Genomic DNA, 13,098 nt, shown 5'->3' with positions numbered 1-13,098 from the left:
GGAGATAGAGGACCAGCTCCCAAACATTGGTCCTTGAAGCCGGATCACAGGGAGGATTGGAAGAAGCCATCGCCATTGCACAATCCGAAGAAGGAATACTCGCGCCAGTAGCAGAAATTAATTAGCCGAAAACCACCATCGCCACTCACCATTCTGCTACAAGAAAGACCAGCCCGCGCGAGTGACGAATCATCTGAATCAGCTTGCACAAAACTATTCCAATTGGAATTCTCTGCCCAGCTGATTATCCAACTGTAAACGATCACCGCACACACTGTTGTGATATCATGAAAACGAAAATCAAATCAGGCAACTGCCTTGGTTTATCCAGGTAATTTAACACGACATTACTATATGTCCTGCCGTAGCTGGACCACTATTTGGTTACTACATTTCTTCCCTTCTACCACACTATACGACACAACTGATCACTGCCACTTTCGAGTCCGAATCCGAGCATACCAAACGACGGGATCAAAACAAATACAGCGAAAATACTCCGATCTAGTGATCACTTATCCACTGTGAAATGCTGAGAATTGTTATCACCACCGATCACTGGATTTATTACAACCGATGATTACTTGTAATTGAATCAATTAGACAAACGGAATCTTCATTTGTCAACCGAGTTCCTGGAAATTCAAATCGATCCCTACCGACAGCAAACAGACCGGACTGTTCCCACAAATCAACACCGTACTGGACGAGTGGAACCGCGACGAACGACTGGAGAAAGTGTGATAAGCATACGAACAGTCGTCGGGGACAGCACTGCATCGCACACACGCGCACGATTGGGACGATCGAGACGATTGGTGTTGGCCACCTAACTGTTTCCACAGGTTAGTGCTTTATGTATATTACACCAATTTGTATATGTCTCGCCGGGGCAAGGATAACAGATTACTGCATCAATGAATTTCTCTCGCTGCCGTGGACGTGGTGATTCAATGTTTTTTCGTGGAGCATAATCGAGGGGTCCATCAATACGACTAAATCGATCAATGTTTCCACTATTGCGGATAGACAGTTTGTGAACCGTGATATTCCGGCACACTGTTTTTTGGACTTTTGGACGCAGGGGGTTACCGACGAGAGTTTTTCGAATCATTTAAACCAAAGGAGCCGTTTTGAGGAACGTACCTGTAGAGAGGGTGTAAAATCCTATTTACCCAGGTAAATATAGAATAACTCTACAGTGTATGTCTAGCCGAGGCTAGGATCGACGGATTATTACATCAGTGCTCTTTTCCATTTGAAAACCGTTTTCCGAGTGCCTATTGTGAAGATGCCACCGACGACATCGACCAACAGGAAGACTCCAGCGATGAAGACACTGAAGACAACACTGCGGTCACTCCTTAACATGTTCCAGGACATATGTGGGTTCGCTGACAACTTGAGCGGAGTGAAAAGTGCAAGTCAGGTAACGGTTCGGCTGGAGAAGCTGGATGAGATGTGGGAAAATGTAAATGATGTGATCCTGAACATCGAAACCCACGATGACTACGACGAGGAGGAGGACAACTGTTCCAAGCAGCGGTCAGAGTTCAGTAGCAAGTATTATGACTTGAAGTCTTTGCTATTGGACAAGGTCAAGGAGTTCCAGGAACCACCAGCCCTTAACCAATCAACCCGAAACCTGGAAGCGGCAGATCAAGCTACCATGGAGCGTGTGCGGTTGCCTCAAATCGTGTTGCAAACCTTCGACGGCAACATCGATGATTGGTTGAGCTTCCGTGACCTGTATTTGTCGCTCATACATAGGAAGGCAGACTTACCGGAAGTGGAAAAATTCCACTACCTCAAAGGGTGCTTGGCAGGCGAAGCCAAGTCACTAGTGGATCCGCTGCCAATTACGCGGGAGAACTATCAGGTCGCGTGGGACTCTTTAATGAAACGCTATAACGATAGCAAGCAGCTTAAGCGTCGCCAAGTTCAGGCGCTGTTCAAGTTACCGAAGCTGGCTAAGGAGTCGGCTACCGAGTTGCGGTCCCTACTGGAGGGCTTCGAGCGGTCTATGCAGACGCTAGATCAGCTAGTTCAACCTGTTGAATATAAAGATCTGCTGCTGTTGGACGTCCTATGCGCGCGACTGGATCCGATAACTAGAAGAAGCTGGGAAGAACTATCCTCAACTAAGGAGCAGGATACGATCAAGGATCTAACTGATTTTCTCCAACGTGAAGTGAAAGTCCTTGCTGCTCTACCATCCAAGTCCTCGTGTTACAAGGTAGAACCTCCTCAACAAAAAAGGGCACCGTTTCGGCACTTGAGCTACACCACTGTTCAGAGGGAACGTTGGGCCTGTGTAGCGTGCCAAGAAGATCACCCACTATATCAATGCCCGAGATTTCAACGGATGTCTATACCCGATCGAACCAAGGTGTTACGGGATAACGGGCTCTGCCGGAACTGTTTTAGGCATGGCCATTGGGCGGTGGATTGTTCATCCCCATATACATGCCGGAACTGCAGAGGTAAGCACCACACTTTGGTGTGCTCACTAACCCCATCCAACGGAAGTAGAAACGGATCACCGACGCTCCGAGCCCCTGCAGCGAGCAGAAGTACCCATTCAGAAAGGCCGACTACACAAGGAGGAACACCAGCGCAGGTGTCATCCAATGTAACCGGAACAAAGGTATCATCGATACTCCTTGCAACGGCCGTCATCCTAGTGGAAGGGAATAACGGAGTCCGTGTTCCGGCCAGAGCACTTCTAGATTCCGGCTCCGAGTGTAATTTTCTGACTGAGAAGCTGGCTCAACAACTGAAGGTTCAAAGACAACGGGCGGTTGTTGAAGTATGCGGAATAGGATAAGCCAACATGAAAGTGAAGCAGAAGGTGACATCCACCATATGGTGGCGAGTTACAGGATACTCGAGGTTGGAATTCCTGTTGCTGCCGAAGGTGACAGTGAATCTCCCTACCGCCAACGTAGATGTGACGGAATGGGAGTTTCCCGAAGATTTGAGGTTAGCGGATCCAACGTTTTCAGATCCGAGGCGATTGACCTCGTGCTGGGCATCAAAAACTTTTTGAATTCTTCAATACCGGAAATGAAGTACCACTTGGTGAAGGTCTACCGATTCTCACTCAGTCAGTGTTTGGATGGGTAGTGTCCGGGAGTGTGGACAGGCCGCACAATAACTACCGCATCACAAGCAATGTGGCAGTTTGCCTGGAGGAGAAGCTAATTCGTTGTCCGAAGAGTATATCGCGCCCTCTGACAGGTAATCGGAGAAATAAGCAACCGTTGAGGAGTAATTCGTTCAATCGATCAGGAAGCTTGCATGGATTACAAGTATCACCAAGCAACAGATCCAATCCTGGAACGTGTGGTGCCGAAGGAAATCAGAGAGCGTTAGCACTTATCCGAGCAAGTACGCTACCCGGCGATGGCATAGAGATCAAGCCAAAGCTACCAACCAAGATGATTTCCAACCAACCAACACAACCTGTCAAAACGCGCTCGAGAGGTTTTCTACGTCTTTCTTTTCAAAAATCTCAGTAATTCCAGGGCGGGCGGGAATGTTTTAGCAACAAATAGGCAAGTTCATCGATGCACCCCTCGGCGAAACATGCGGCTGGTCGGTGTGCGTAACCACCCATCTCCTAAGAGAGTAACTTCTGAGTAACGATGCCATTACAAAATAGAAGAGTCGACTATTAGCCACCGAAAGGATCGGACAGAGTCCGTATATCCGAGGAACATTATCCCAATTTTATGTAGTGTTTAGTCTAATAAATGTAGTTTATGTATAATAAAGTGTTTGTTTGATAAGCCAAAATATGTGTAATGTGCTAGTGGACTTCAGTAAATAAATGTGTAAAGAGTAAAGGACGTTCCAAACGGTGGGCCTGTGGAGGATATGCACCCGAAACCCCCTCGAATCAACCATCCAAGTCTGCCGATTTGAGTTCACTTCAGAATCCCTAGATCGCTTTTGGAAAGCCGACAAATTATACAGTCCACTTCGGAGATAGAGGACCAGCTCCCAAACAGTGAGCTTGTAACGAATTTAGTAGCAACACTTTGAAAAAGCAGCGTGTCATAATATATGACAGTCTTACGTAACACATATTATTATACTATTATTTTAAACAGTTCTTTTAGCTGATTACATACTCTAAGGGAGATGACATGTTGACACGTCGAGCGATGCGGAGCGCGTCCAAGCACTCAAAAGCAAAATATCAGCAAGAGGAATTCTCTTGTCTCGGACGCGTTCGCACACGCACACGCGTGAGTATGTCATCAGCACAAGAGTATTATCAGCAATGATTGAAATTGTATGGGTATGATTTTCTTAGAATGCAGATTAGCTATCCACTTAATTGAACAATTTATTATGTTTATGAATTATTTTATTTATCAAGGAAGTAAGTTCCAGTTCTAGAACCCTTCCCCATGTATTAATTCACCTGACGGACCAGAGAATATTTCCCCGAGGAGTAAATTAATTCCATCATGGGAATGGTGATTTATAAAGTTGAATTTGCGACAAGATGTTTTACTGTTTAATTCAGTTTACAGTAAGGCAGTAAGCTTAGTTCCATTCTATCCACTTGTCGGGGACAATTTTTTTCTTGAGAAACAAATTAGCAGCGTTACTTAAATGAGGATAAATTTATTTGGTTTTTAATTTCCTCTGAGACGTCTTACTGGGATTTCCGACGAAGTTTATCCTGGAATAGCAGTTTCTTCAAGAGTTCTCCCTGGAATACCTTGGAAGTTTGGTCGAAAATTCTATACAGAATTTCACTTGATATTCTATCTAGACCTGTGCGCCAATTGAAATTCGATCGACAGCGAATCATGAAAGATCATTTTCAGCCAGTGGCGGTGGCTTGGCGGCGTCACGCCGCTGGTGATTGGCGGCGGCGTGAATCAATGTCGTGTATTACAAATTTTCTGTAATTTATACGGATGTTCCTCCAGGAATTCCTCCGATAGTTTTTCCAGGAATTCCTCCAAATGTTCCACCGGGAATTCCACAGGAAGTTCTCCCGGAAGTTCCTCCAGGAATCCCATCAATAGTTTTTCCAGGGATTCCTCCGGAAGTTTCTCCAGAAATTTCTCTGAAAGTTCCTCCAGGAATTCCTCCGGAAGCTCCTCTAGCAATTTTTCCGCGATTTTTATGCATTTCTTCCGAACTTCCATCTTAAATTATTGCCAAGTATTTTTCCGTTAATCCTTCCAAATATATCCTAGAAATTTCATTATTTTCTCGGTGAGCAATTCTTCAGTAATTTATTGAGGAATTTTCTTAGAAATTTCCACGTCTCCTTTCCCAGAACTTCCACCAAAAAATCATTCAGAAATTCCCATGCTCCTCTTGACATTCTCTCTGAAGTTACTCCAGAAATTCCAACAAGATCTCTTCATTCAGAAACTCACGTGGAAGCCCTTGATAGCCACCTCCAGCTCATGCCCCGGGAATTCTTCCGAAAATTCCTCCAAAAACTCTCCCGGAATATTGTTTTTGGATTTGAATTTTTTCTTCGGGAATTCTTCCCGGAAATTCCTTGCAAAGTTCGTCAGCAAATTCATCTGGCTACTTCTCCAGATATTCTTACGGAAATTTCGTCAAAACTCATTCGCAATTACCTACAAAAATTCTCCTTGAAATTCCGCTGAAAATTATTCAAGAAATTTTCCTGGAAGATCCTGCAGCAATTCTCAAAATTTTTGCGGGTACTTCCCTTAAAATGTCTACAAAAAATCATCCGAAATATCCTTCAGGATTTTCCGAGATTTTTTTTTAAGGAACTCGCAGCAATATCTATAAACCCCGGAAATTCTTCTAGAAACTCTCCCACTTTTTCCTCAAGAAATTCCTCCATGTAGTCTCGCAAAAATTCCGCCAAGAATTTTCCCGGAAATGACGTCAAGAACTCCAGAAAACCCTTCAAAAGTTCCCCCGAAAGGAGTATCCGAAAGGATTCCCTGAAGAATTTCCTAAAGTAATTCTTGAAGAAATTCGCGATGGATTTCCTGGTTTGAGTTCCAGGAGGATTTTTTGGAAAAAATTTCGATAGATTTCCTGGAGATATTCTCGGAAAAATTTCTAGAAGAACCTTCTTCTTCTTCTTCTTCTTCAATGGCTCTACATTCTAACTAGAACTTGGCCTGTTTTTCAACTGTTTTTCTATGCACGCCATTGCACGAGTATGTATCTTGTGTGGCAAGTACAATGTCCAGGGAGTCGAGAATGTTTCCAACCCGAAAACATCCTAGACCGGACCGAGAATCGAACTGGCCATTTCCGGATTAGCAATCCTATGCATTTGCTCGCAAGGCTATTGGAGACCCCTAGAAGAATATCTGAAACCAATCTAGGAGAAATTTTAAAATAAGAAGCTTTTTTAAATGAATTTCCTAAGGAAGTGAGGAGGATTTTTGAATGTCCAATATTTATGAATGTCCAAACAAATTTCTAGTTGGAATTTCAAGGGACGTTCTAGGAGCAGTTTCTTAGTTTACTAAAGAACAATTCCACATTTTCAGAAAAAGTATGTTTTTGACCGAGAATGTGTTGAATAGTAAGGGATCTAGCGGTCACGTTCCCAAACATAGTTTCCCACGTCGCGCTTTTTGGCCAAAGATTACCTCCACGCTAGTTGCTGTTTGTAAGTAGTAAGTAGCCATCCAATGATTTAGATTTAATGACTATCAACAGACACAATTCGTCAAGCTGAGTTGACTGGTAGGGGAAATGTTCCAATCTCAATCTCACTGTACATATATCCATCTCATCGCTAAACAAAGAAATACGGCACCAAATTCGTCGCTTCTTTTTGTCAACATGCGTGCTCACTGCTGAAAAAAATCACAAAAATAATAATCAAACCAAATTCCTTTCCATTGCTTTGATTTTGATGGGATGGAAATAGGAGCTATGAGATGAAGTGGCGAACCGTTCCCCTATATGAAAGTCGGCGCTCAAGGCATCCTGTCAAAAAATCGTGTTTGGAGTTTATAGCCTTTTCCTTACACGTTAGTGTACAAGAAAGGCATAAACGATTCTACAAACGAGAAAATTATCCTTTTTTCATATTCAAAATCAGTTTTCTTGTTATTTTCATACTCATCTTAGTGTTATGTAATATAATTACGAATCATAATAAAGGTTTCTCCAAACCAAAGCGATGCGACTGTTACTATATCTGGCAGTTTGTCGCTTTGAAGCGTCAATGGAGCCAAAAAAAACGCAACGACAGTGACAGTTCAGGGCAAACCTAAGCTTATCATTTCCATAAAATCTATAGGGGAAATCCATAAAATACGATTAGGACGATTATTAATACAGTAAGTATTATTGTTTGAGCGTAGTGACATAGTGTGACATACTTGCCCCAAACTTCGCTATGTCAAAGAACAAGAATCATACAGAATCAAGTTGAGTCGACTTGTGTTTTCATTTTTATTTAAACCCACTATATCAGCATTCTACCCAATAGACCCGACGGTGGGACTTGATCTGACATTGCACGAAGCTATTGGAACCGTAGTGGTTTCAGCCGAAGGAGGTTAATCAACTTAGCTTTCTTGTACTTTGGATATGACACGAAGCAAACATATCGATGGTATAACAAATATTCAAAAGCTGCTTTTCGTGTCTGGAAATATGTAGGCAAAAATGGATGAGTCATTGCCCCATTGACCAGTGACAAACAGACATAACACTTCCCATTTCAACATCGTTCGCATGTTTAACGGAAATACCTACATCAGTGCAGCGCGATCTGCCAAAAGAGGCGCTAGCGTTAAATAGCGTTGATGCGTTTGGAAACAATACGGGTTCTGCGTATGGGAATAGGAATGGGAATCAACCATGATCGACTGTACTGCCGCTAACCGCAAGTCGAGCACATCTGTATATGGCGTCCATATCAATATGTGCTCGACTTGCGATTAGCGGCAGTGTATTTCTCGCGATTCTGATAATAAGCTTTTCTATAAATCGAATGACGATAAATTTTCGAATTATTCATATGAACAGTAACGCCTGTTTGTCTGTGCCTACACTGAGATCAGCACATTTATTTCAAGGTGAAGATGATATCAAACACAGCTGCAATTCCCTATTCTTAAACCGCATTTCATTCTATTAGGAATGTTTCCAGAGAAGCTTAACACATCATTCTGCAATCAAATATAATTTCAATTTTTGCTCGAAATGAAATCAAGCTCCTTCCAGACCGAATCAAATTGATCGCGTTCCGCGCGAATCAATTCTCCATATCATATGCAAACACATATCGCGCTTTATTCGCCATCACCGTGCATAGTAAGCAGTTCAAATATCACTAAGTCAACTTCGACTCACATATCGACCAATACCCACATGCATTTAGTAATAGTTCTTCGTGTGATTCGTGTTGCCGGCAAACGACATGTTTTGAGTTGTTGTTCCCCGTGGTGGGCCAATGGAAGAATGATCGCAGCGACGATCAGCTGAGCTTTGTCGTACGCCGCTCGTTTCGGCAGACAGGCAGCATGTTTCCTCCTTCTTTATTTCTCGCGGAGTCAGTCTTGAATCGATCGCGTATGGCAACGGGTCGTGTCGGCGTAGCGCGGGACCGTCCAGAACTATAGCCAGTGGCTCAGAACGAGTTCAATTCCCATATAGTAGGTAGTTGTTGCCTTCGAATCGAAGAAGCTGAAGCGAAAAAAAAAGCCAGCAAAGCGAATCTCATTCGGGTCGTCTTGCGCGCGCCGGTCGATTGTGTCTATGGATTGTCATTGGGAGCTGCCTTTCTGATCTGGAACGGGACGGAAACTTGTCTGCCCTATCATCGTAGTAGAGTTGAGTGACGGTTTAAGCACAGTGAGGTTGGAGATTCTGTTTTCAGAAAGGTCGACACCTGACCATGACAGTGCGTTCACCGGTTTCTGCCAGACCTCGATTCTATCGATCGAGCTTTAACGACCTGCCAACCGGTTTAGTGAACTCGCAACGCAATGTGCCGCACCGATGCAAATTAGCCGCAAATCATATGCTACACTGCAAAAACATAAAGCGAGTTGAGTTGGGTGTCGCGTGTGTGTGGTAACGGGACTGCGGTGCTGAAGTCCCTCCTATACTATGGGTTGGGTAGTCTGTCGAAAGTGAAACTGATTGTGCAATCAACCGCGTCGCGAAAGTTTCGTATCGCTGACTACTTGAAGAGCATAGTAGCACAAAGAAGACCGGAACGGAAGAATATGTTAAGCAGGCAATAAAAGCAAGCCTACTTTGGTTGAAGCGAAATCATAATAAAACGAGAAAACGGCCTACTTGACCGGCCAAATGGATGATGCTGATGATGATGATGTTGATTAATGATGTCGAGTCGACGGCGACACGACGATGAAGATTTCTTGCGTTTTGTGTTCGTCTACGGAGATCGTCTCAAGCGGCATAAAGTGACCCATTTTTCCCTTAGTAGCCCTGAGAACTGACTACCGCAGTAGAGGTGCGGTGGCCGTCGTTCGTTTGAGTTATTGTTCAATTGTACTTAGTTGGCGCGAATTTGAACGCAGATATGGCACCCTGGTAGTTGAAAAAAAAGTTGTTTACGTAGACGATGAAGGCGACCGTTTTGAGCTGACTAAGATAATAACAACAGGGTGCTAGAGTTCAAAATGAGACGTAAAACAACCGAAAGAGCGACTTATATTTTACGCTAATCAAGAGGACGGTCAGCACCGGCTATTGGTTTGAATTGGAATTTAGCAGTCATGTGAAAGTTTCCAAGCTAATTGACTTTCTGAAGTCTACTGTAGGGTTCATTCGCATTAGCAACGTTCGATTTTGGCACGGTTTAGTTTTGTGTTTTACTTACATGAAATGACAGACAAGTTGCCATGAATTTTATCGATTGATTACAAATTATGTTTTGGATACGGATGGTTGCAAATTTTTGGAAAATTTAATTTTTTTTATTTTGCTAATTTTAGTATTTAAAAATATTTTTTTTATATATTTCGAATATTAATTTATTTTCGGGCTCTAAAAACGGTTCCTCCATAAGTTCGGATCAATGTTGGAGCAGCAACCATTGATATATACTACAGTAAGTCTAAATTAGGCTGAAAAAGATTTTTTAGGAAATTTGAGTGGTTTACCAGACGTTCGAGTTAAAATGATTTTTTTTGAATACGGAAGTTCTACGAGAAATTCTTTGAATTTTTCACGAGAAGCTCTCTGAAGTTCCCAAGGAAAATTGTTCGGAATTTCCAAGGAAAAATGTTTAGAAAGTTCTACGGGAAATTCTCCGGAATTTTCACTAACTTTTCGTTATCCATTTCGGTACATATCCAATCCGGTTCAATAAGCATATGGGCATAATGTAAACCCAATTTTCTTGAATACGAGATGTTCAAGGTACTTCAAAACGTTCTCTAGTTCAGCCCACGGTATCTACCAGATCAACCAAGTCTTTGACAATATCCTCATAATCGGTATATACCCAATCTGGTTCAATAAACATATGATTTAAATTTCTTTGAATATGGAATGTTCAAAGTCTTCCAAATAATCTTGAATTAAGATCAAGGTATCTACCAGATGCACTAACGAAGTGTATGTATCGAGCAATGTCCATTCGAATGCAGACATGTACTTTTTTTGTTAGAGCGTAGAAAAGAAGTTCCTTCAAAAATTGTCGAAAGGACCATCACAGTAACTTCTTCTTCTCTTTCTTATTAGTAGTTCTCCGAGCCTCTTGGAAGGAGGCTTCCGAGACTCTTGGAAGGAGGCTTCCGAGGCTCTTGGAAGGAGGCTTTCGAGCCTCTTGGAAGGAGGCTTTCGAGCCTCTTGGAAGGAGGCTTCCGAGCCTCTTGGAAGGAGGCTTCCGGGCCTCTTGGAAGAAGGCTTCCGAGCCTCTTGGAAGGAGGCTTCCGAGCCTCTTGGAAGGAGGCTTCCAGGCCTCTTGGAAGGAGGCTTGAGCCTCTTGGAAGGAGGCTTCCGAGCCTCTTGGAAGGAGGCCTGAGCCTCTTGGAAGGAGACTCTGAGCCTCTTGGAAGGAGGCTTCTGAGCCTCTTGGAAGGAGGCTTCTGAGCCTCTTGGAAGGAGGCTTCTGAGCCTCTTGGAAGGAGGCTTGAGCCTCTTGGAATGAGGCTTCTGAGCCTCTTGGAAGGAGGCTTGAGCCTCTTGGAAGGAGGCTTCCGAGCCTTTGGAAGGAGGCTTCCGGGCCTCTTGGAAGAAGGCTTCTGAGCCTCTTGGAAGGAGGCCTGAGCCTCTTGGAAGGAGGCTTCTGAGCCTCTTGGAAGGAGGCCTGAGCCTCTTGGAAGGAGGCTTCTGAGCCTCTTGGAAGGAGGCTTCTGAGCCTCTTGGAAGGAGGCTTCTGAGCCTCTTGGAAGGAGGCTTCTGAGCCTCTTGGAAGGAGGCCTGAGCCTCTTGGAAGGAGGCTTCTGAGCCTCTTGGAAGGAGGCTTCTGAGCCTCTTGGAAGGAGGCCTGAGCCTCTTGAAAGGAGGCTTCTGAGCCTCTTGGAAGGAGGCCTGAGCCTCTTGGAAGGAGGCTTCTGAGCCTCTTGGAAGGAGGCTTGAGCCTCTTGGAAGGAGGCTGAGCCTCTTGGAAGGAGGCTTCAGAGCCTCTTGGAAGGAGGCTTCTGAGCCTCTTGGAAGGAGGCTTCTGAGCCTCTTGGAAGGAGGCTGAGCCTCTTGGAAGGAGGCTTCTGAGCCTCTTGGAAGGAGGCTTGAGCCTCTTGGAAGGAGGCCTGAGCCTCTTGGAAGGAGGCTTCTGAGCCTCTTGGAAGGAGGCTTCTGAGCCTCTTGGAAGGAGGCTTCTGAGCCTCTTGGAAGGAGGCTTCCGAGCCTCTTGGAAGGAGGCTGAGCCTCTTGGAAGGAGGCTTGAGCCTCTTGGAAGGAGGCTTCCGAGCCTCTTGGAAGGAGGCTTCCAAGCCTCTTGGAAGGAGGCTTCCGAGCCTCTTGGAAGGAGGCTTCCAAGCCTCTTGGAAGGTGGCTTCCAAGCCTCTTTGAAGGAGGCTTTCAAGCCTCTTGGAAGAAGGCTTCCGAGCCTCTTGGAAACCATAGTTTCACAGAAACAGAGATTAATCGTAACTATATTATTCAAATTAAAATAATTTTCAAAATATTCTGTAGTATGTACTGCTGAAAATTTTACAGGATTTCTAAAGAATTCAGAGTTGAATTCTGAGTCCGATTTTTATATAAAAGTAGATTTAAAAGCGAGCGGACGGCAATTTCTGTGGCGATATAAATCTCACGACCTACTTCACTTCATGCATAAGTAATATACTCCTCGTATTGATTATAGTGTACTACCCCGGATGGGGAAAATAATAATACACTCACCTCATAATGGGTGTCGAGGATTTCAGTTAGATCCTTCGGGATTTCCTACAAGATTTCCCCCGTAGAAAACCCTGCGGGATTTTCTTCGTGTTTTCTTCTAGTAATTTCTACAGAAATGCCTTTGAAAAATTTTCCGTGTATTTCTTTGAAAATTTGGGAATTTCTCAAGGATTTTCTCAGGGTATTCTTGGTATTCTTCTGTGAATGTCTCCTGGATTCCCTCCGCGATATCTTCCAAGAATTACTTCGGAAATTTCTCCGCGGTTCCCTCCGGGAATGTCACCGAAAATTCCATCTTTAATTCTTCCAGTAATTTCTACGGAAAGTCCTGCGAAACATCTTCCATGATTTCCTCTGAGTATTCTTACGCTTATTTCCTCTGACCACACCTTACGTAGGGGCGGAAATGAAATATGTAGACAGGCAGACGCAGAGGCTGATGGCGGCGCAGCCTCAATAAAGAAATAAAAAAAAAAGCCGACCGAAATCTAACTTGGCAATAAGTTAAAACGATAGCTGAATAGTTAACAGGACCGAACAGAACAGCTCAGGATGGAGATTTTTCAAGTCGGCCCTTTGCACCACTGAGAGTGTACAGGACCCATAGGTAAGGAAGTATTCTTTCAAGAATTCCTCTGGAAAATCCTATGAAATTTACCCCAAAATTCTTGAAATTCTTCCAGGACTCCTCTGGAAATCACTCCGGAAAGTCCTCAGAAAATTGCTCCGGAAATTCCTCTGAGAATTCATCCTGAAAATCATTTTAAAAAACATCTCTGAGAATTT

The 13,098-nt window shown here is 43.8% G+C and overlaps 1 protein-coding gene across 1 annotated transcript; it reads left to right on the top strand.

Annotated features, from left to right (window-relative positions):
* Window positions 1–1,291: 1,291 nt before the first annotated feature.
* On the top strand, window positions 1,292–2,827 carry LOC134207522 (uncharacterized). The gene has a single exon (XM_062683226.1). It carries the CDS (start codon window positions 1,292–1,294, stop codon window positions 2,825–2,827), a length of 1,536 nt encoding a protein of 511 aa, XP_062539210.1.
* The last annotated feature ends 10,271 nt before the right edge of the window (window positions 2,828–13,098 follow it).

The sequence above is a fragment of the Armigeres subalbatus genome, chromosome 1, assembly GCF_024139115.2.
Source record: "Armigeres subalbatus isolate Guangzhou_Male chromosome 1, GZ_Asu_2, whole genome shotgun sequence".
NCBI lineage: Eukaryota > Metazoa > Arthropoda > Insecta > Diptera > Culicidae > Armigeres > Armigeres subalbatus.
Note: the sequence above shows the minus strand (reverse complement) of the source record. Positions and strands in the feature narration are given on the sequence as shown.